General features: G+C 44.7%; 1 protein-coding gene across 3 annotated transcripts; it reads left to right on the top strand.

Moving 5' to 3' along the window:
* The first annotated feature begins 1,306 nt into the window (after positions 1-1,306).
* USP44 (ubiquitin specific peptidase 44) lies at positions 1,307-18,375 on the top strand. Of its 3 annotated transcripts, XM_072326742.1 has the most exons (7): positions 1,337-1,401; positions 2,971-3,041; positions 5,137-6,651; positions 14,088-14,286; positions 14,778-14,886; positions 15,665-15,870; positions 16,256-18,375. In XM_072326742.1, exons 3-7 carry the CDS (start codon positions 5,218-5,220, stop codon positions 16,450-16,452), a joined length of 2,145 nt encoding a protein of 714 aa, XP_072182843.1. In that variant the 5' UTR covers positions 1,337-1,401; positions 2,971-3,041; positions 5,137-5,217; the 3' UTR covers positions 16,453-18,375. The 3 variants fall into 3 exon arrangements, with proteins under 3 accessions (XP_072182844.1, XP_072182842.1, XP_072182843.1); XM_072326743.1 differs by lacking the exon at positions 2,971-3,041 and having other exon boundaries at positions 1,307-1,401; positions 14,820-14,886; XM_072326741.1 differs by lacking the exon at positions 2,971-3,041 and having other exon boundaries at positions 1,307-1,401.
* The last annotated feature ends 1,837 nt before the right edge of the window (positions 18,376-20,212 follow it).

Below are 20,212 nucleotides of genomic sequence, written 5' to 3'. Positions count from 1 at the left end.
TTACTGTATTAGAAAGGTTTCGATGTTGAGTCAGAGGCGGTGCTCCCCCTCCAGTGGATGTTTTCATATACGATAGGAAGATAAGAGGTCACATTACTCCTAAGGATTTACTACACTTGCTTGCTTCTTGACAATGCATTATGGCATCCATTTTCATAAATACCCAATGAATTTCAAATTAAATTACTTTGGGGAAATCAATTTCTGGCTGTCTCAATAAATCACACACATTCCCGCTATAACGTCTGGGTGGTGAGAAGGAGCTGGGCTTTGTGTATGTCCCTCAGGCCCAAGAATTCTCTTCCTAGCCCTGAATGATTTAACGTGGCCATTACTTAAAGGGCTGTGAGAAAGGCTGGGGGGGGAGGGGGAAGAAAGAAAGAAATAAAGAAAGGCCAACAAACATAAGCAGGAGTAGCACAGCAATTCAGTGCTTTACCTGATGGCTGGAGCCAAATCCCAATCCCAGATCAATACTTAGTGGTGGATTAGCCAACATACAGGGAGAGGCTGAAGCCTGTGCCAGGAAGGGGATGAGCTGCGTTTAGTGAAAATTAGCTGAAGTGTGTCTGGTTAACAAAAAGAGGGAGGAAAAGAGGAACTTTATCTGTTTTGTGTAAAATCGGATACTGCAGAGATAACAGAGACACAGCAAATCTCTGTTATCACTACACCGGTGAAGATAGGCACTGTCTGGTGGAGGAGAAAGGGGTAGCACTGTGCTGAGGACCTGATAGGCTGCCAAATAAGAGACCAGAATGAATGAAAAAGCATTTTTGAGGATCATTAAGTGCGGTGTGAATGGCCGATGAAAGGGGCGCCGTGCGGGGCCTGAAGGAGCCGGTGACGGTGCTGGGGCCGCACGTCACGGCACACCGAGTGGAGGGCCATTCCCAGCCATTCCCAGCTCGTCACCGAAGGCCCGTCTGATGCTCGGGGAAGCGGGGAGCGCAGGCTGCGACGACACGAGCACGGAACCAGACGTGTGAGGTCCGACACACTTGGGGAAGGCTCCTTGAGGGCTCGTGAGGAGTAGGGAGAGCAGCGCTCCCGAAGGCAGCGCGCTGCGTGGGGACACGCTGACCAATAGACCTGCTTGAGCACCCACGAGTTAAAAGGCAGAGAGACGGCGCAACCCAGCGAACCGGGCCGTTCTGTGAGGGCGGCCGCCGTGACCGCTCCCGTCGCGAAGCTCAACCCCGCCGTCCCGCTGCCGGCACCGGGGCCGTGAGGGGGCGGAGGGGAGGGCCGAGTGTTTCGGGGCGGCGGGGCCCGGGGCGGGGATCCCCGCGGGGTGGAGGGAGGGGGGGAGGCCTCCGCGCGGCGCTGACGTCGCCGAGGGGCCGGGGCGAGGAGGCTGCGGCTCGGGGCGGGCAAGATGGCGGCAGCGGCGGGTGACGGGTGCGTGTGGGCGACGCCGGACGGCTCGGGTCGCTTCCCCGCGGCCGGCGGGGGGCGAAGAGCCGGGGAGGCGGGAGCGGAGTCGGTGGGGAGCGGGGTCCCGGGGCCCTCGCTCAGCCTAGGGAGGAGGGGGCGGCGGTGCGAGCTGCGGGACCGGCCGGGCTCGGCCGGGGTTGCAGCGGAAGGCGGCCGGTGCGGGTCGGCGGGGCTCGGAGGCGTGCGTTAAACCTGAAGCGTCCGGTGTGCAGCGGGGGGGTACGAAGCGGTGCCCCGGTCCGATGGCCTGTCCTCAGCTACGGGAAACGCGCCGTTCTTGGCGGGGAGAAACTTTAAACGTAGCCGTATAGCAGGGCAGGGTTCGCTGCCTGTGCCTCCTCGTGGGCAGCGTTACCGCACGAGCGTTCTTTGGCTGGAAGAAAAACACGAGCAGTGAAAAGGGAGCCGTAGGTCTGTGCGGCTCCGAAAGAAGGAGGCTGGGAGCTTCGTGTCAGCGCTGCGCATTTACCGCTCGGAAGTCGCTCGCAGCGTTTCTTTTTGAAGTGCTGCGCCGATCAGTGTTAGCCTGAGGGCTGCGGGTTCGCTCGGGTCGGCTTTAAAAGCAGAAAAAAAGGAAACAACCCGGCAGCAGAGTCTTAAGGAAACCGTGCGTCTGGCTTCAAGCAGCGCGCCTTACCCGAACTTGCAGCCGCGGTCGCTGTTTTTCAGCTGTGCAGCAGGTAGGCGACCTGAGGAAGGAAAAGGAACGAGCCTAACAGTAAGGTCGAGATAGGGCTCGTTGAGAATCGCGGCCAGTATGTATTTATTTGTTGGTGGTGAAAGTTGGGTGCAAGGAGACGGCCGCGCCCGTTTGCAGGCAGCTCGGTGCTTTGAGGAGCGCCCTGTCGCTGCTGCTCGGGGGGCTGATCTCTGCTCCGCCGGTCAATTAATTCCCGGTTTCTTTGTGTGTGTGCAGAGAACTGAAGCCCGGGGAGAGAAGAATGCACGAGGAGAGCTGAATAACTTTCTTTAGGGGCTTTTGGCAGTGCAGCGTTTACTTGTTCTTACTTCAGCTGCAGATTTCTACCAGGTGTATCGACCAGCAGCCAGTTTTGGTTTTTTTAGTGAGCTTTACATATTATTTGCGACTTCAGGCTTATTTCCCTGAGTTGTCTCACCAGTTCTAATCTGTTTGGTTTATAAATCTTCCCATTCGATTTAGTCTCGGTACTTTAGCGCTGCATGTCCTAAAGCACTCATGCTGTGCTTACGTTCAGCCATGTAAGCAGTGTAGTGTCACTCTTGGTGCTACTTTTCAAATGAAAAATAGCTTATTGGATGTATAATATCATCGGGAAGAAAAGATAAGGCACAGTGCTTACAGCATGACTTAAGAGGTAAGACAGTCCGTACAGGGCTGACTGGTGGTGTTGCTGCGTCCAGCATCCCTGGGGGGAGGCAGTTTGGTTTTCTTGCCTGTTGGAAAGGACTGTTACTTACACAGCGTAGAGGAGGGTCTGTTTTGCTTAGCTCTAAAGCATGGAGCTGAATCTCATCTCTTACAATTCTGTCAACCCTATTTAATCACCGCAGCATGCTGTACGTAGGAGTTTCTCTAGTATTCCTGAGAAGGTTTGACCTACACATACAACTCTGAGATGCACGTGAGTTCCTCGTATTATATACATCGTTATTAGAGAAGCTCATCTTTGTTGGGCAAAAGTTGTCAGACTGGGGGAAGACACGGGGTAAAATTAGTGGCCTTATTTACAAAAACAGTATTAAAAACAAATGTAGTATGGACAATTACTTGCAAAAGAATCTCATTAGCAGCCTGTGAATAGGCTGCCTTTTAGAAGGAATGAATGCTGTGGACGCCAGCAAGCTGAAAGCATTCAGCAAAGCCCTTATTTTTGTGATCTGTTGGCTGTGGTACTCAGGGGATCCTGACCTCTGGAGCACCGGGGCTGGAGCTCGGTCTGGGATTCACCACGTGGGTACCCAGAGGTCACAGCGCCCGAAATCCTTTGGTGCAGCTGGTATGGGCGGGAGGCAGCTCTCAAATAAATGGAATGAGGATGACTGACGGGTAAAACTGCGGGCACTTTCCTGGTTTCACTACAGCTGGCTCAGCCTTTCCTGCGTGACAGCGAGAGGAACACAACGCCTGCAGCTCTGGGTGCCAGCTATGGGAGCGTTTGGTAGCTGTGTTGAAACATCTTAATGGGCATTAGCCACAGGATGATTAGCTGATCGAAGTCGTGTTGTTGTTGTTAAATCTTTTGACTAACAGCTTTAATGTAATTACCGGCTGGAAAATGAAGCTACTTTCCTATTCAGTTTCTGTTTTTATACCTGCTTCCCTTCCTCAATGTCAGGTCATCAGATGTTAGTACTCCCCTGATCAAGTGCAAGGCAGACACCTTTTCTAACTCAATCGTTTCTTCTGTGTGTCAGGTCCTTTGGTTTCTATCCAGAGCAATCTAAATCGCATAACATTTTGTAACTGGCTTACTCGTCTTTAGAGCACAGAGTCCTGGACCTTGATGTACAGCCCCAGCGAGGTCTACACTATGCACACATATGTAATAGCAAAACTTAGATCTTGGTTGGCACAACCTGCGCATTTCACAAGCACTTGTCCTGCCCAAGTGAAGTAACTTTCATCTGGTGAGTACTGTGCTCACTGCGCTCTTTAATTTCACCTTTCTAGTCAGTGACAACGTGGGCACAAAGGCTCCAGGTCAGACATAATTGCTTCCTGACACATCATTTGTCTCTAGGCGATATCTCTCAGCTAGGTTGGTTTTGCCATCTCTCTTTAGACTTTATGAAGGCAAAGAAAGAATGAATCACTGTCTCTTTAATTCCTGTTAGTCAGAGCCTGCCTATTTGTTTTAGGTAAATGCACCTTACGGGAGAAAGTAAATACAGCAAGTTTAAACAAATAAATGATACCACATAAACTTATAAAAGGATGTAAGCCAACATTGGCCCCGTTTTTTAGTGACTTTTTAGGACAATAATTAGAAAAATGTTCAAAATACAGTTTTGAACATCAAGTTTTTAGCGAGTTGAGCTAGATATCTAATGGTGTCTCTCTCTCATGAAGAAAGAAGTTGTCTTTTCCAGATCATCTGTTTTCTTTTTGTTTTCCCCAGCGGTGCCAGGGTCACTTGTTAGGATGTACTTATTGGAAGATACATTGTTGAAGGATGCACTGGTATAAGGTTTGCCTGAGCGCAAAGCTGCAGTGATTTTATTAAAGGTGTGGTTTAATTAGAGGTTTGAGTTGTATAAAGTCTCGTTTGTCTACACTGGGCATACTGTGTAAACACAATACATTTAAGTGAACCTTGCACTCCTGCACCTGTGTGCTTAGAGATAGAATTAATAGGAACGTTTCAAATGGTGCTTCTATCCAAAACTTTGAACGGTGTGTTAAAATAAATCACTGCTTTTGTGGAGACAGAGGGGGAAGGGGAGGGGGGGAACAACAACAAAGCCCAGGCCAGTATGGTTCAGTCTTGAGCCAGAAGGTGCTGGGAATCTGAACAGCAGCAGTCTGACTAGTCTGAGGGTCAGCCTGCTGATGACAGTGTTAATTTTGATTCTGTGTAACCGAGTGCCATGATGTGTTTGGTGGGATTGAGTTAGATGAAGATCGTGATCTTGACCTCAAATAGGAGTTTGGTATATTAACAGTGTGATACAGCCGGATATTTATGAACCTTTTTGTTTTTGTTTTTTTCTTTTTAGTTGCAGATGGACATATCCCGGACAGAAAATAGTTTGGATGATGTATTTTGCTAGTGTATCTCTGCAGTTTCAGTTCTAACAATGGATAAGTGTAAGCACATAGGACGCCTGCGACTGGCCCAAGATCACTCCATTCTGAATCCACAGAAATGGCATTGCGTGGACTGCAATACCACCGAGTCTGTGTGGGCATGCCTCAGCTGCTCGCACGTGGCGTGTGGGAGATACATCGAAGAACATGCACTAAAGCACTTTCAGGAGAACGGTCACCCGGTGGCATTGGAAGTAAACGAGCTGTATGTTTTCTGTTATCTCTGTGATGATTATGTTCTTAATGATAATGCAACTGGTGATATAAAACTGTTGCGAAGTACATTAAGTGCAATCAAGAGTCAAAAGTATGAGTGTACTACTCGTAGTGGGAGGACTTTGCGTTCTATGGGTGCCAGCGATGATTCTTACCTCTCACATGATGGTGCCCAGGCCTTGCTTCGTAATCAAGACCGCATGTTCACAGCACTGTGGCACAGAAGGCGTGCGTTCATGGGTAAAATATTCAGGTCGTGGTTCCAGCTGACACCTAGTGGAAAAAAGATTTTGGAAGAAGAAAAGCGTTTGGAAGAAGAGGAGGAAAGGAGGAACAAAGCTAGAGAGAGGAGACAAGAACGAAAGCGCCAGTTGAAGGAAGAGATGGAAAAGATGCCTCCAAGAAAGAGTTGCCGTTTACAAAACCAGATGAGAATGTCCTCACAAACAGCATCCGTCATGCAAAAGACATCACAGAACATGGAATCCATGTCGGAGCTGAAAGAAACGTATACCTCAGATGAAGTAAGATTGAAAAAAATAGGTGACTCTCCAGTTAAGCGAAGGCCCACCGTGACTCCAGGGGTAACAGGACTGAGGAACCTGGGAAACACGTGCTATATGAATTCTATCCTGCAGGTATTAAGTCACTTACTTATTTTTCGAGAATGCTTCTTAAAGCTTGATCTCAACCAAACTCAGGAACTGCTGGCAACAGCAGCCAGTGGTAAAACCAGGTCTTCATCCAGACGCTCGTCAATAACTGCTTCAACATTACAAGTGAATGAGAACCAAGAGAAAGGAAGGGGATCATCTTCTGTGAGACGATCTAATTTATCCTCAGGATTAAGCGGAGGAGCATCAAAAAGTAGAAATATGGAACTCATTCAGCCCAGGGAGCCCAGTTCAAAGCATATTTCTCTTTGTCACGAGCTGCATACTCTGTTTCAAGTGATGTGGTCTGGCAAATGGGCGCTGGTGTCTCCTTTTGCCATGCTTCATTCTGTCTGGAGACTAATTCCAGCCTTCAGAGGATATGCCCAACAAGATGCTCAGGAATTCCTTTGTGAACTTTTGGATAAAGTGCAGCAGGAACTGGAGACTACGGGGACCAGATACCCAGCTCTCATCCCTGCTGCTCAAAGAAAACTTATAAAACAGGTGTTGAATGTGGTGAACAACATTTTTCACGGACAGCTATTGAGTCAGGTATGATTCTGTGATCTTTTTAAGACGTATAATGATTCGTAGTTATGGATTTATACTGGCCAGTGACTGGCACTCTTCAAAGGTTAATACATGTTTAACTACTGAGGAGGGATGCAGTACACAGAGTTTTAGAAGTAAGGTCATTTGGCTACTCTCAAAAATAGAAGAGTCACCCGATATAAATTTGGTATTGTAAAACACATTCTTGAAGCTGCTGATAAACATTTGACTTTGCTTCTGAACATCAACGGATATACAATAATAAAGAATTTACAATTTAAAATCCAGGCTGGATGTGGCTCTGGGCAGCCTGGTCTGGTGGTTGGCGACCCTGCACATAGCAGAGGGGGGTTGAAACTGGATGATCATTGTGGTCCTTTTCAACCCAGGCCATTCTATGATTAAAGTACCTAGTTGGCTATGGCTGTGCACAGGGATACACAGGAAATGCTGATCCTTCCTTTCCATTACATAAGACAGATACAGAAAGTTCTGTAGACACAGGAACCAAATTTGTGGGGTGGAGGCAATGGAGGTTTTCCCTTTTTCAGCCAAACTGCCTTCCCCCCCCCCCCCCCCCCCTTCCCCCCTTCCAATTGTTCTTGCTTTCTTTTTGGCTTCCTGCTAAGTACTTCAGTGTGCCCACTGACTATTATGCATACCCCAGCTGTGTGTGTATGCAGATGTCTGTGAATTAACAAATAAATGCTTTCTGATTTCTGTTGAATGCATGATAAAACTAACTGCACTACAAATGGGACAGAGGCTGAGATGAGGTTGTCTTGGTCTTCTGGAAGTGGTCTGTGGTACATATGCACACATCACTGAGGCAGTGCAGCAATATTTAATGGATACATTGTGTGAATGAAGAGGGGTTTGGGACAATTAACAAAAATGTGGGTTTTGCCCCTACTTTGCCAACTGGAGTGCTGGTTCAATATCTGCGTATGTAAAGCTAGGAATGCAAATGGTTTTTAACTGAGGTAAGATTGCTTTCCGCTGTGATCAGTAAACTTTATAAGCCAGCAGGACTTTTAAAATTAGAGTTGTATTGCAGAATATATTATCTTTTAGTTCTTTTAACTGTTAGAAACTGGTACACCCGCTAATAAAAATAGGTTATACATTACCTTCTATTTAGCCCAGTGTAAGAGCACTTCCACTGGCATACTTACTTCTTCCTCAAGGTGCTTATCTCTTGTATAAGGGTTGCACTGATGTGTCTAATACATCATATTGTTAAATCTGTTTGAAAATCACATTCCTCTCCAGCAGCAACTTTGATAGAAAAACAAAGTAATTGCTTAGGCAGACTGACAAGGTGTGTTTTGCATTTGTAGTCATTTAGGAGACTTCCTGGGGCTCTGAAGGTGTTATTTCAGTAGTATTGCTTCTTTTGCGTGTTAGCTTTATCTAAAAACATTTGTGACTAGAAACCCTCCCACCTTCCTGTAACTAAGGAGGGGACTAATGAGAATACACTGAAGTGTCATCGAGTGAGCCTGAAAGGGAACTAAACAGATTCAAGCTATGCAGTGACCGCAACACACAGTTCTTTTTACTCCAGATGGCCAATATCTGTGTGCAAAATTCAGCCCTGATGAACTCCAAAGTGCCTAAAATGAGCAGAACAAGAAAAAGTGTGCTGCAGTAATTTCTCCCTGGCTCCTGAGGCAGTTTCCACAGGTAGTGCCCAGCACCTGACCTCCTGGTATGCCCCTCGTGTTCTCTCCTTTCTTCAGTTTACTTTTCACTAGGGCAGTACTACCACATCTTTGACAATGTTAATTCTTTAGAAGTTGGGAATGTAGTCATTGTCCTTAAGAGCTCAGTGTTTTCTGCTTATAAGCCAGAGCAGTTGTACAGCTTCTCTTTAGAAGGTAGCTGGAGCCTTAGCACGCTACCTTTGTTCAGAAATTTAGATGGGTCTTTAATCGAGAGTATTTTGTAAACCACATCTTAATTCAGTGAGTAAGGACAGCTGAGAAGCTGTGCGGCAGCTGCCTTCCGTTTTAGCATCATGAAAAGTTATTATCCATTAGTACTGAAAGTATTAGTTAAAGGTATTTGGTTCTATGAGACACTCAAGTGCAGCGAAACCAGTCTACTTGACCTTTAAACCTCAGGAATTGTTCTTGATACAGTACACTGAGGATGGCTTACAATGCAGATAAGCTGTATGTTTGCTCTGGTTTTGCATTACTTTCACGTGTGCAATAAAACGTTGTCCCTCTCGTAGCCATTCCCTTCTAAGTTGAAGGGAAACCACTTGGAATCTGCCTTCAGAAACAGCTGCCTGATTCAGCTCAGTAACTATCCAGAATATAAGAAAGAAGGAAACTTTGCATAATAATCTTACTCGGGTTTCTTTTTGATAACCACAAAAAGCTTTAGGCGCTGTCAAAACAACACCACCTTTTAGATGAGTTTGTGTTTCATTCTGTGCTCAGTCAACTGATTCGCAGGAAGTCTTCCCCAACTACTACTTGAGACCTCGTACTTTCATATGGAACGCAAAACTGGGTAACAAGTAACCCCAAAAATAGCACGAGTGCAGACAATTAGATTGCCTCTTGGCTTTTTTATCAGCTTTATTGACTCTGAGATCTTCTTTAGGGCTAGAGATTTTTACCGCGCATTACTGATTGTGAAGCTTTCCTTCCCTTGGAAACTGTGGGTATTTAAGACACAGCTGGAAAATCCTCTCTTTCCATTTTTCCGTGCTAGTCTCAGTCCAGTGATTGCCTGAGGGGTGTTGTGCTGTAATGTTTCTTGGGCAAAGGAATAAGCCTTGTAAACAAATGCTTTCAGACGCAGATCTGCTGAAGCAGCGGCCCCATTCCTCTCGACCTCACTGGGACAGCAAAGAGATGCCAACACCCCCATTAAAAACCCAGCTATTTTCAATCCCGTGCTTATAGTCTTGTGGAAGCAAGGAGACCCATTCTCTCTATCCTTGATCCTTCAATGAGAAAGGCGAAGGAGAATGCACTGGGAAGTTTTGTGCCAATGGTATGCTGCTCCGAACTGACCCACAGGCCCTTCAAGGACACTTTAAGTAGGTTAGCTGCTGTCCCTGAGGTTCTTTTGGTTTAGCTTTGTAAATGGCCCCAGCTAATTAGCACGGGATGCAACAATTTCTAAACTTCAAGTTTTTTTTTTTTCCCCCCCTCGCATTAAGCAGGGAGTTGTGGGCTGGTATATTTTGAGAAATCCGGGATTTATTATAGCAGATTTTCGCTTTCCAAGCAAGTGTGTATTTTCAGCACCGCGTTTGGAAAGTCGTGTCCCACACGTGTACAGAAATGATGTTAGCAGAAAGTGATGTGTGTAGAGCAGCGAGCTCGCATCCTGCGCTAGGAAATGCCTGAGACAGAATGTGGGCAACTTGCCTCCCTCAGCTGAGCTCTGCCGAAGACTCTGCTCAGAGGAATGAATATGCAGGAGAGCCGGGGAGTGATTCGGTTCTAACACATGTAAATGAAGTTTAAGCTTTTAAAAGGCGGCACCTCTTTATGCACTTCTTACTCCATTTACTTGCTTAACTGGTGTGATTCGGGACAGATTGGCTGAGAATAGGGGAAATGAGCAATCTTTTGAGTTGTTTGAAGCCTTTCAGCTTTGGGTGCTGTGTAGGTGGAGGTGTTGGGGGGGGAATGTGGTGACAGCCATGCAGTGCTGGGTATGAAGTCTCACACCGAATAAAGTTCTAAAAGCGGTGAGAATTCCAGGTAGATGACAGGAGTGTTTAAACTTACACCAACCCGCAACCTGAATGCTGGTTTCTGTGTTCTGATTTCTAGAATGTGCTGGTTTTTATACTTCTATGGATAGCCGCTGTGCTTTTCTGTGTCGTCTGAACCACAAAATGGTCGTCCAGTTGCTTTGCACCCAGGTGGTAGCACTTTCAGTTGATCTGTAGGAGGCCATTGAATCACAGACCGTGGTTTGCTGTGGTTTTGCTTGTGCTGTTGTGTTAAATAGATGATGGCGTACACGCATCACTACAAATTCCAGTTGTGTTTGTAACTGAAGAAATACAGTCCGGGCCGTCATTTTGGAATGCCAAATTGTATCAGCATCCTAGAAATCAAATCCCCTTTGATTACTTCACTGTGGAAAAATTCAACTGCTGTTTTTAAATAGATAGCTGCTTATAGAGTGAAAACTTCCGTCTTAGTGAAAGCACAAAAACGGCTGGCCTATTTACTGTCCTTCAAACAGAGATGGTAGCGGTCGTCTTTCTTCCATGCAAGTGTAAGGAACAGAGGCAAAGCAGAGCTGATGTTGGAGCTGCCTTCTTCTGCGGCAATATGTTAACTATTTTCTTTGGTTGCATTTAGGCTGAATGCCATCTGGGGCAGTGGCTGTCCATCAAATTATTGCGGGCTCAGTGATGCTTGTCTGAGCGGCCTCCGTTCTTAGCTCGAGTCAAGCAATCTGACCCAGCTCCTTTCAGTCTGGCCTTTGGCCCGAGATTGAATGCTGAGCTTTAACCAAACAATTGTATATAGCACTCGTATTTCAAGGCATGAGAGCATGGCCAGGCAGAGCACAAAGTAGGGATTTCTGCTCGCTAAAAACAGTAGTTCACTTTCTTAGCTCTAATGTAAACTTCTGCAGATTTGTCACAGTGACAACTTTAAGACTTCCTAAAATAGCAATTGCAGAATGTAACAGAGAGGTGAAATTAAACTCCAATTTTCAAAAACACAGCTGTAAAATACACATATCACTAATCGGATGGCTCAGCCAAATTCACTCCCTTGTATCTGTCTTGCATAGGCATAACAAAAAGAAAGGGCTGGAGAGATACAGAAATCAGGGCTGAGCTGTGTGGATACCGGAGGAACATGAGTTCCCTCTTAGGAATGATGGGAGCATTGTGGTGAGTCCCAGCGCAGATGGGTTCTATCTGAAAGAGAGATCCTCCTGCTTCTCACTGACACAACTTGGGAGCTCGAGCCTGGCACAGGGAAATAGGTTTGATCTTTGTTCCTGCCCCTATTTACATCTCATTTAGCACTCTGTGGGCGCATACAGGAGCAGATATTGCACAATGGTGGTAGGGTTGGGTGTATGTTTGTTCACCTAGCCAGGGTACTTGGCTGCTGTGAGCTTGCCAACAGCCCTGATAATTCGTTTAACAGTTTACTTCCACTCACTTTTGGTGCAGCTGTGCATCAGTATGTGGGTCTGCTCTTTTTTTCCGAGGGACAAAAGTTGGAAGCATAGCCAATTACATGTCTGTTTTCCTTTGGGATAGCATTTATTAACTAGTTGAGAAAGAGGATCTTAAAATGAGCTTGGTTATTAACACGGCAAGCTAGATTTAAAACCTCAGGACTTGTTAAAATTACCTCTTCTGTGTTCGCGTGTGTACTTCATCCTAAGCCCATTAATCTTCAGTGTGCATTCAAGTTCAGCAAATTCTCGCGTAAGTAACTCATCCATTCAGTAAACTTTTGGCCCACCAAAATCACCCGTTTGTACAGCAGAAATCTATTAGTCATCCTGTGTTTATGCTGGAGTTAGCTTGAACTGTGGCCAAGCGGATCATTTTGTCTCCAAGTCTAGATTCCAGCTCTGAATTACTAATAGTTTGTGGCTTTGAAACGTTGCCAGATGTTCGTGCTTAAAAAAAGAAGCTCCTGTCAGCATAAATTAAAACAAAAGATTCTCTTTTCTGCTGTGTAAATTCGAAGTTTTGTTTTCTAAGAACAGGGCAGAGGCGTTTTCTTAGAATGTAAAGCAACCAACAACTGCTCTCCTGACTCTGCCGCTAAGCACGGGTGCCTGTACGCAAATATCCATCTGCATTAGGCAGCTAATGCATAGATTGGGTGTCAGCTGTTGTGGCTGCTAAATGCATTAAATAATTGCTCACAAGAGCACACAGAAGGAAGGTACCATAAGGGGACTGATCTCCCTTTAAGCAGATACTCCAGAAGTAACAAGGTGGGGTGAATAACGAAGTAACAGCAAACTTTCACAGGAAAATTAAAAGGCTCCCAAATGAAACAGTGCATTTTCACTCTGAGGATGGCCTACTAACCTACTGAAAGGAGCACTAAGGCGTGCCTGTTTGACAACGATGCTTGGATCCATTGTGAATCTCCATTCCTTTATTACTGTGCCTTTGCCTTAGTTGTTCCAAGCAATTCATGCTGTTCCCTTAAAAAGGGAGCATGCTTATAGAGATCTTACGTGGCAGTCATTTCCCCACGTGAATGAAAACTCACATATTCCGTTTACTACAAAACAAATCTATTTTTTTCATCACACCCAACTGTTATTCTCTGCTGGTTACCTCGAAAGTAGGTCTGACTTGAAAATTTTGGGTTCCTGTAATCTTTTCCATGGGAAAGTTTAGTTGCTGGGGGGCATTGTGGGAGCATGTTGTTGGATGGTTATGGAAGTTTTGTCACAACTGTCTGAGCTCAGTTAAAAGCCAGCTTTGCATGGAGTTTTTCAGAAGGCATATTTGCTAGATCACTGAGGTTAGAGCTGCTTGAGCTAGTGGTCAACAGCAACTTCGAAGCCAAGAAATAAATACATTCTTCCCAGTAAAAAACTCAGATTTAGGATTGCATCATACTCTCACTATTGCATTGGACAAAGAAAGGGGAGCAAATTTAGTCTCATGTAAACTTCAGATATGCTGGTATTTCTTTATAGCCTTCGTGAACTATTCTAGTTATGGTCTAAATGGAGTTTCACTACTGTGTAGGTTCAGCTAATCAGAAGAATGATTCACCCGCATGGATCTTAGGAGGATGGAGATCACGGGAAGGAAGAATGAAACGCTGTGGCGCTCTTCTATAGGCAGCTCAACCTGGCCTTTAGAAGATTGCATTACAAACTGAAATCTAATATTTTGCCTTTCAGGCTTAGAAGAGCTACTGCTTTTAACTCACTTCCCTAAATATTGAATGTTAGCCTGGGTTGATTACCTCCAGCTGTCTTACCTGGACTTTTGAAGTTGACTTGCTTCTCTTCTTGATGTTTCGTTTGCCCTGTCTTACTGCTTGTCCCTTCCCTACCGTGATGATGCATCCACTTACTGAAATAAATGCATTATTTTTCCCTGTTGAGTTTCTTCGAAGGAGTGTTCTGGAGCATCTGTTTTTAGAGAGAAGACTCCAGCAACCCCACTGGCTGCTTTCTGTTGCAGAGTGTCACGCAGATCATCTTGATACTTACTTTGTTTCTCAGTAAAACATAGAAGCGCATAGCCATTTGTGGTAGCGGTATTGGACGTGCTGCTCCAGAGAAAAGAGATTAGCTCTATTGTTACTTTTCTTCAATGACTGCGCCTTCTGATCCTTAGGAAGGCAATGTAAATATAAGCGTATTTTTGAAGCTACGTAGTTATGGAATGCTTTTAGCAAAGTAAGCTTTTGAGTGTAACCAATTTGTGAAGTATTGTTTTCCAGGTGACGTGCCTTGCCTGTGACAATAAATCAAACACCGTAGAACCTTTCTGGGACCTGTCACTGGAGTTCCCCGAGAGGTATCACTGCAATGGCAAGGAGATGGCATCGCAGTATCCCTGTCCGCTGACAGAAATGCTGGCCAAGTTTACAGAAACTGAAGCTTTGGAAGGAAAGATATATGCGTGTGATCAGTGCAACAGTGAGTAAAGGCAGTATGTACTCATACATATGTTCTCTGTGTAAAATATGAAGCAGACTGACAGTAAAAGCATAAAAGTAAAATACTATGAGTCTTAATAAAAATATGTTGTATTATATGTTGTAAAAGCAAAGTTCCTCTCCTTACGTCCTGCTGTTTTGTCCCTGTGGCAGCTATTACTTCCTAGAAGGGGAACAGTTCAAAGAATGTTTTGAAGTGTGATGCTCTTCTTAAATGAAGTCTGATCACACACTCATGGGGATCCTGCTGTTCCCAACTGAAGAACCAATCAGCTTTTTAAATTGAAGTGAATGACCTAAGTGACTACAAGTATCTTACACTTAAATCGTAAATTAAGCCTTGCAGAATGGATCTCTTGTATTCTTTTTAAGGAGATGCATTCCGTAGCTATTTAATTTCATACAAATACGGTGGATAAATACAAGGCTATTAGCAAGATCTGTGTTATGTAACTGTGTGTTTGGCCTCAGCAAAACGCAGGAAGTTTTCTTCTAAACCAGTTATACTCACAGAAGCTCAGAAGCAGCTTATGGTGTGTCGACTACCTCAGGTTCTCCGATTACACCTGAAGAGGTTTAGGTAAGTACTACCACAACAAACAGCATTGCAGATTGACCCACACTTTTCTTCTTCCGTTGTTTGAGATCAATGTCCCTCAGCATCAGTTTAAATTCAGTTAATGGTGTGGTGAGAAATAGTAATAGAAACTTATTTTCCTTTCTCAATTTAAGCATCAGTAAGCTATAATATAAGTATGGAACTGACTTTTTGTTTTCCAACTACTTGCTACTTAAATATCAAAATTGTTTTATCCTTCTTTTCAATCAGAACCTCCTAATCCTGCTGTGAACTCTGCTGGTAAAAATGTTGTATCCAGTTAGAAGTCTCACATAACCTTCATAGAACCAAATACATTGATGCATCTGCTTGAGAGTCAGGAAGGGAATATGGCATCACTGAGAACTCATAGTCCGGGCATTGGCACAGAACCGGTCCAGAATAGGAAGGAAACTGAACAGGGCATTTAGTATGTAGAAATACCATTACAGTAAGATCTTAAGATGGATCATTTCAGAAGATGAAGGTAGTAGGTACTATAAACACATTCCAAAAGGGCTTGAAATAAGTGTTTGGGAACCCTGCCCATGGCAGGGGGGCGTTGGAACTAGATGAGCTTTAAGGTCTTTTCCAACTCAAGCCATTCCATGATTCTGTGACAAAGAAACTCTGGGGAAAATATCAAATTCACATTTATTTTGTGTGCAGAGACGATAACAAAGCTAACTGTTTTAAGAACGCAACATTCAGAGCTGTTTGTTCTACTGAGTTGAAGTTTTCACGTGGCTTAACTTTCTAGGTGGTCAGGACGCAATCACCGTGAAAAGATCGGCGTGCACGTTAATTTTGATCAAATACTGAACATGGAGCCTTACTGCTGCAGGGAATCCCTCAAGTCTCTCCTACCTGACTGCTTTATCTACGACTTGTCTGCTGTAGTAATGCATCATGGGAAAGGATTTGGCTCAGGGCACTACACTGCCTACTGCTACAATTCGGAAGGAGGTAGGAACCAGCTGTGAAATACAAGCGTGGGAGAAAAGGGTGTTGATAATTCTAAAGCGATTAACTGACCATCTTTTCTGAAATGCAAAAGGCCGTCACTTGTAGCTGAATTACATGGAATGAGAATTGCAGTTCATAGACCAAAACGGTGCAATTTCTCTATCGGCAAGTTATTATGCTTGTTCTCTCTCCAAACTCTCTTGTAAATTTGAGGAAGTTAAGCTGGGCTTTTCAACGGGAGAGACAGATAGAGTAGCTCAATTGAAACAGCATGCTATTTCAAAGCAGCTCTTGTTAAATGGGATTAAGTAGACCTAGTCTACTTCAAACCAGTGTCCTGATGGGTGTTTTTGTTTTCTTTGTTTGCTGTATTTCTTCATTTTAGGATTTTGGGTACACTGCAATGATTCAAAACTCAACATGTGCACTATGGAAGAAGTATGCAAGGCTCAAGCCTACATTTTGTTTTACAGCCAACGACTTTCTCAGGCAAACGGACTTGATAAAATATGTCCTAGCACATCTGAAAGTCAGCAGCACACAGAGTTAGCTGACTGTTCTGTGGACAACAGTAGCAGCTAATCCAAAGGCAATTAACTGTGTGTATGGTGAAGTTTGAACTGTCGTAACTATATATTTTTAAACGAAATGCAAGTACAGAGCGTTGTACTTTTTGACTCTGAATCTGTTGTACAATGTTTATATACTTTTGTATTAGGTAAAGTGCCCTTTACGATTGGTAGTGAAAGTTTTTATTGACAGTAAGTAACTTTCTAAGTGCATAGAATTTCAATACAGTTATTTTTTTAAGAAAAAGATTGCCATTTGCATTTAACTCTTACCTCAGGCTGTTTTTTAAGCTGTTTTTGTATTTTGATAATCTTTTTGGTGTAGAATAATGACTTTCAATGGAAAACTGATGTTTCTGTGGTTAATTTTCTATATATGCCTGTGTACATTTTATAGTGTAGTTCTAATGATATCATGACTCTTACTCTCTGCAGGAATTGCTACTAGGTCTTAGAATATTAACATTCACCAGCAAGGAATGTTCTACATGTTGAATAGTGACTGAACTTCTAATAAGAAACTTTTTGTATTCCTGACTAAAGTGAAATTTGTTCCAACTCTTCTCCCAGCACCTTCAAGGAGCTACGTTAAAAGTTATAGAATCACAGAATGGATTGAGGAGGAAAGGACAGTAAAGCATATCTAGTTCCAACCCTCTGCCATGGGCAAGGCTGCCACCTACCAGCTCAGGTTGCTCAGGGTCCCATCCAACCTGGCCTTGAATGCCTCCAGGGATGGGGTGTCCACAGCTCCTCGGGGTGACCCGTTTCAGTGCCCCACCACCCTCTCCAGTGGGAATTTTCCCCCTAACTTCTATCCTAAATTATTCCTCTTTTAGTTTAAAGCCATTTTCCCTCATCCTATCACACTGTCTAAAAGGTCGGTCCCCCCTCTCCTGCTGTTAAGCACCCTTTGAGTACTCAAAGGCTGCAGTGAGGTCTCCTCAGAGCTTCTCTTCTCAAGGATGAACTAGCACAGCACTCTCAGCCTTTCTTCATAGCAGGGGTGTTCCAACCCTCTGCACCTATCCAGCGGTTCCATATGTGCCCATGCCTGGATGAAGTACTCCAGATGAGGTTTCATGAGGGCAGAGTAGAGGGGGAAAGTCCCCTCCTTCTCCCTGCTGGCCACTCCTCTTTTGATGAAGCCCAGGAAACCAATGGCCTCGTTAAGTCACATAGATAGATAGATAGATAGATAGGCCATCTACCCCCAAGTCCTTCAGGGCTGCTTTCAAGGAGTTGTTCTCCCAGGCTGTACTCAGGTTTGGGATTGCCCCAGCCCAAGCACAACACTTGTTGAACATGGCTTGGGCCCACTTCTCAAGGTACACTGATACAGAGTTTCTTAAAGTCTGACATTAAGGAAATAAAGCACATACTTATTGTCATGTAAGTACTTAAGGAGAAGCATTCAGTAGCACAAGAATGTATGTATGTTTACTAAGACTTCCTCCTTTCAGCCTTAATGCATCTGATGATTTAAAATTCTACTGCCAAATCCCAAGTACTGATTGTGAAAACCGAGGCCTTTTTATTGCAGTAGCATAAGAAAAGCTTTCTTAACAACAAACTCCAAAACCACACGCAGTCATTGTTGTGAGGACATCAGCAGCTCCTGTCTTACATGGGACAAGCTTACTTTATTTAAATTATAGCGTGAAAAGAAGCTGTAAAAGGTGTCTGAAAGCATTTTGCATCTGACTGGTTTCCTCAGCTACATCTGCTGTACCTTCTGCGTGGTCCTACCACTAGCATTAACAACTGAGCACGGAGGAGAATCAACAGGCAGGAATTGTCAAAGCCTTTCTCCAGCTGCAGCAGTTAATGCCAAGTAAATGTTAATTGTGAAGTTATTTTTGCATAATTCCTATGCAAATTGTTACCTCATCTCCTGCAAAGTTTATACCTCAATAAAATGCCTTGATGTGGACAGAAAACTGTATGTGTACCGATAGCAGTTCTTTCTTACATTATTTGAAATACAAAGCAACCAGCCTTGTCCAACTGTGCTCAAGGCATTATGTACAGGACTGCTTTGGCCATCTGCCACTGACAGGGTGCTGGTTTTCTTCATACTTTCAGGGTAACTCTTTTAGTGCCATCGATATCTTAAGTTTCCAAAAGGCGCCATGTTATAGCAAGCACACCTGATGGCCGCTCTATGGCTGGCCGTGTCCAGCTCCAGCAGCACTGCACCACCCCATCCCATCCTACAGAAGTACCAGGGCAGCTCTGGCACTGGCTCCATACTGCAGCCAGTCATTGCTCAGTTAGCTGCTCAGAGGCATCCAAACGCAAGAGAAAGCAACCCAGTTATCTTATGGTCAGAAAACTACTAGTTACTGCAACAAACTCTTTGATAAACATTTGGTTTCATCAAGAGACCACCCAGTATGGTCCGGTTATCAGACAGCGTGGCCAGGGCTTTGTAATTGCAGCCAGCAAAAGGAAAGGCAGCCTGAGCATCGTGAAAGCAGCAGAGGAATGCAACTGGTATGGGGCACAAGGAGAAAGGAGTTCACTTTCACCTCCTACCTGTGTATGTACAGCTTGCTCAGCAGCACAGGAAGCATCCAGGCAAACTTGAAGTGAATGGAAACAAACTAACCTGGGTGATGTTTGAATTAGTTACACACAGTCATCAGCTTACCCATGGGAATAGCAAATGGCCTGCAGGTACGAACACCCAAGAAGCTACAAGAGCTGATCAGAGTTCAAAGTGATTCTGCTAGCCTGAATCTTCCTGCTACATTATGAGACAGACACAAATCACTGAGCACGGCTGGAGACTAGAGGAAATCTGGCAATAGTGGGCAAGTGGCTGAGAATTGAAGTGTGTTTGGATTCCCCCTTTTAAGCAGCACGTGCAGTAACCAAGCTCAAAAACACAGTGAGCTGGAAACACCGCACTCCACCAGGATCCAGTTATAGAGCCAAAAAGCACATCAACAAGCTGGTCCTGTTAGCACAAATATAGACAGCACCAGCTCCAATATCCTGCAACCCTGTTCAGCACAGCTCCTTCCAGTGCCAGTTGTCACACCGCAGTGTACAAGCACATACACCTGGCTTCTGTTTGTTTGGGAGTCAGGAGCACACAAACTGCTCACGTCGCTTCCAGTTCACTGCTGGGATGCCAGTACTCCCAAATGGCGACAGCAGAAAGGCACGTGTCAGGATCCTGTTTCATCCATGTCTACAGATTATGGCGAGTCTTAGACAACATACAAGATAAAAATTAAACCCAGGCTTTTAAATCTACGATGCAGGCAGCACACGACACTGCTCCCCCTCTTCGCATCATTCACATATCAGGGCTTTAAAGAAGTGCAGCTTTTACCAAAAGGCAAAGGAGGAAAGAAATGATACTCTTAAATAGGAGCTCTAAATAAATAAAGGCTATCGCTCCAAAGGAGCAGCTCCCCATTTCCTGAACAGACTCACATAAGACACCGTTACTGATCTGTTAAAGCAGCTGTCATTTTTGTTAGCAGTAAGAATGGAATAAATGGATACGCCAGTCATTAGGTGAATATACAGTGCTGGAAGATGCACTGTGACCTAGGCCTGACCCGTGGGGTTTAATTCAACTTTACCATTGAAATTCCCCAGCTGTTCAGCATGTGAAGGAGACACCAAATATTCCAGGTTAGTAGGAGAAATCTTACAGCAGCTGGAAAAAAAGCCAACACCACATTTTCATTATACCCACAGCCTGTCCAACCTAACACATGCTGTAAGGGGACTGGGAAACACACAGAAGCAATTTC

The sequence above is a fragment of the Excalfactoria chinensis genome, chromosome 1, assembly GCF_039878825.1.
Source record: "Excalfactoria chinensis isolate bCotChi1 chromosome 1, bCotChi1.hap2, whole genome shotgun sequence".
NCBI lineage: Eukaryota > Metazoa > Chordata > Aves > Galliformes > Phasianidae > Excalfactoria > Excalfactoria chinensis.
Note: the sequence above shows the minus strand (reverse complement) of the source record. Positions and strands in the feature narration are given on the sequence as shown.

Coding starts and splice junctions, on each gene's coding strand:
- USP44 (XM_072326741.1), top strand. CDS start 5,218: ATGGATAAGTGTAAGCACATAGGACGCCTGCGACTGGCCCAAGATCAC. Junction 6,652..14,087: donor ACGGACAGCTATTGAGTCAG/GTATGATTCTGT, acceptor ATTGTTTTCCAG/GTGACGTGCCTTGCCTGTGA. Junction 15,871..16,255: donor CTGCTACAATTCGGAAGGAG/GTAGGAACCAGC, acceptor TCTTCATTTTAG/GATTTTGGGTACACTGCAAT.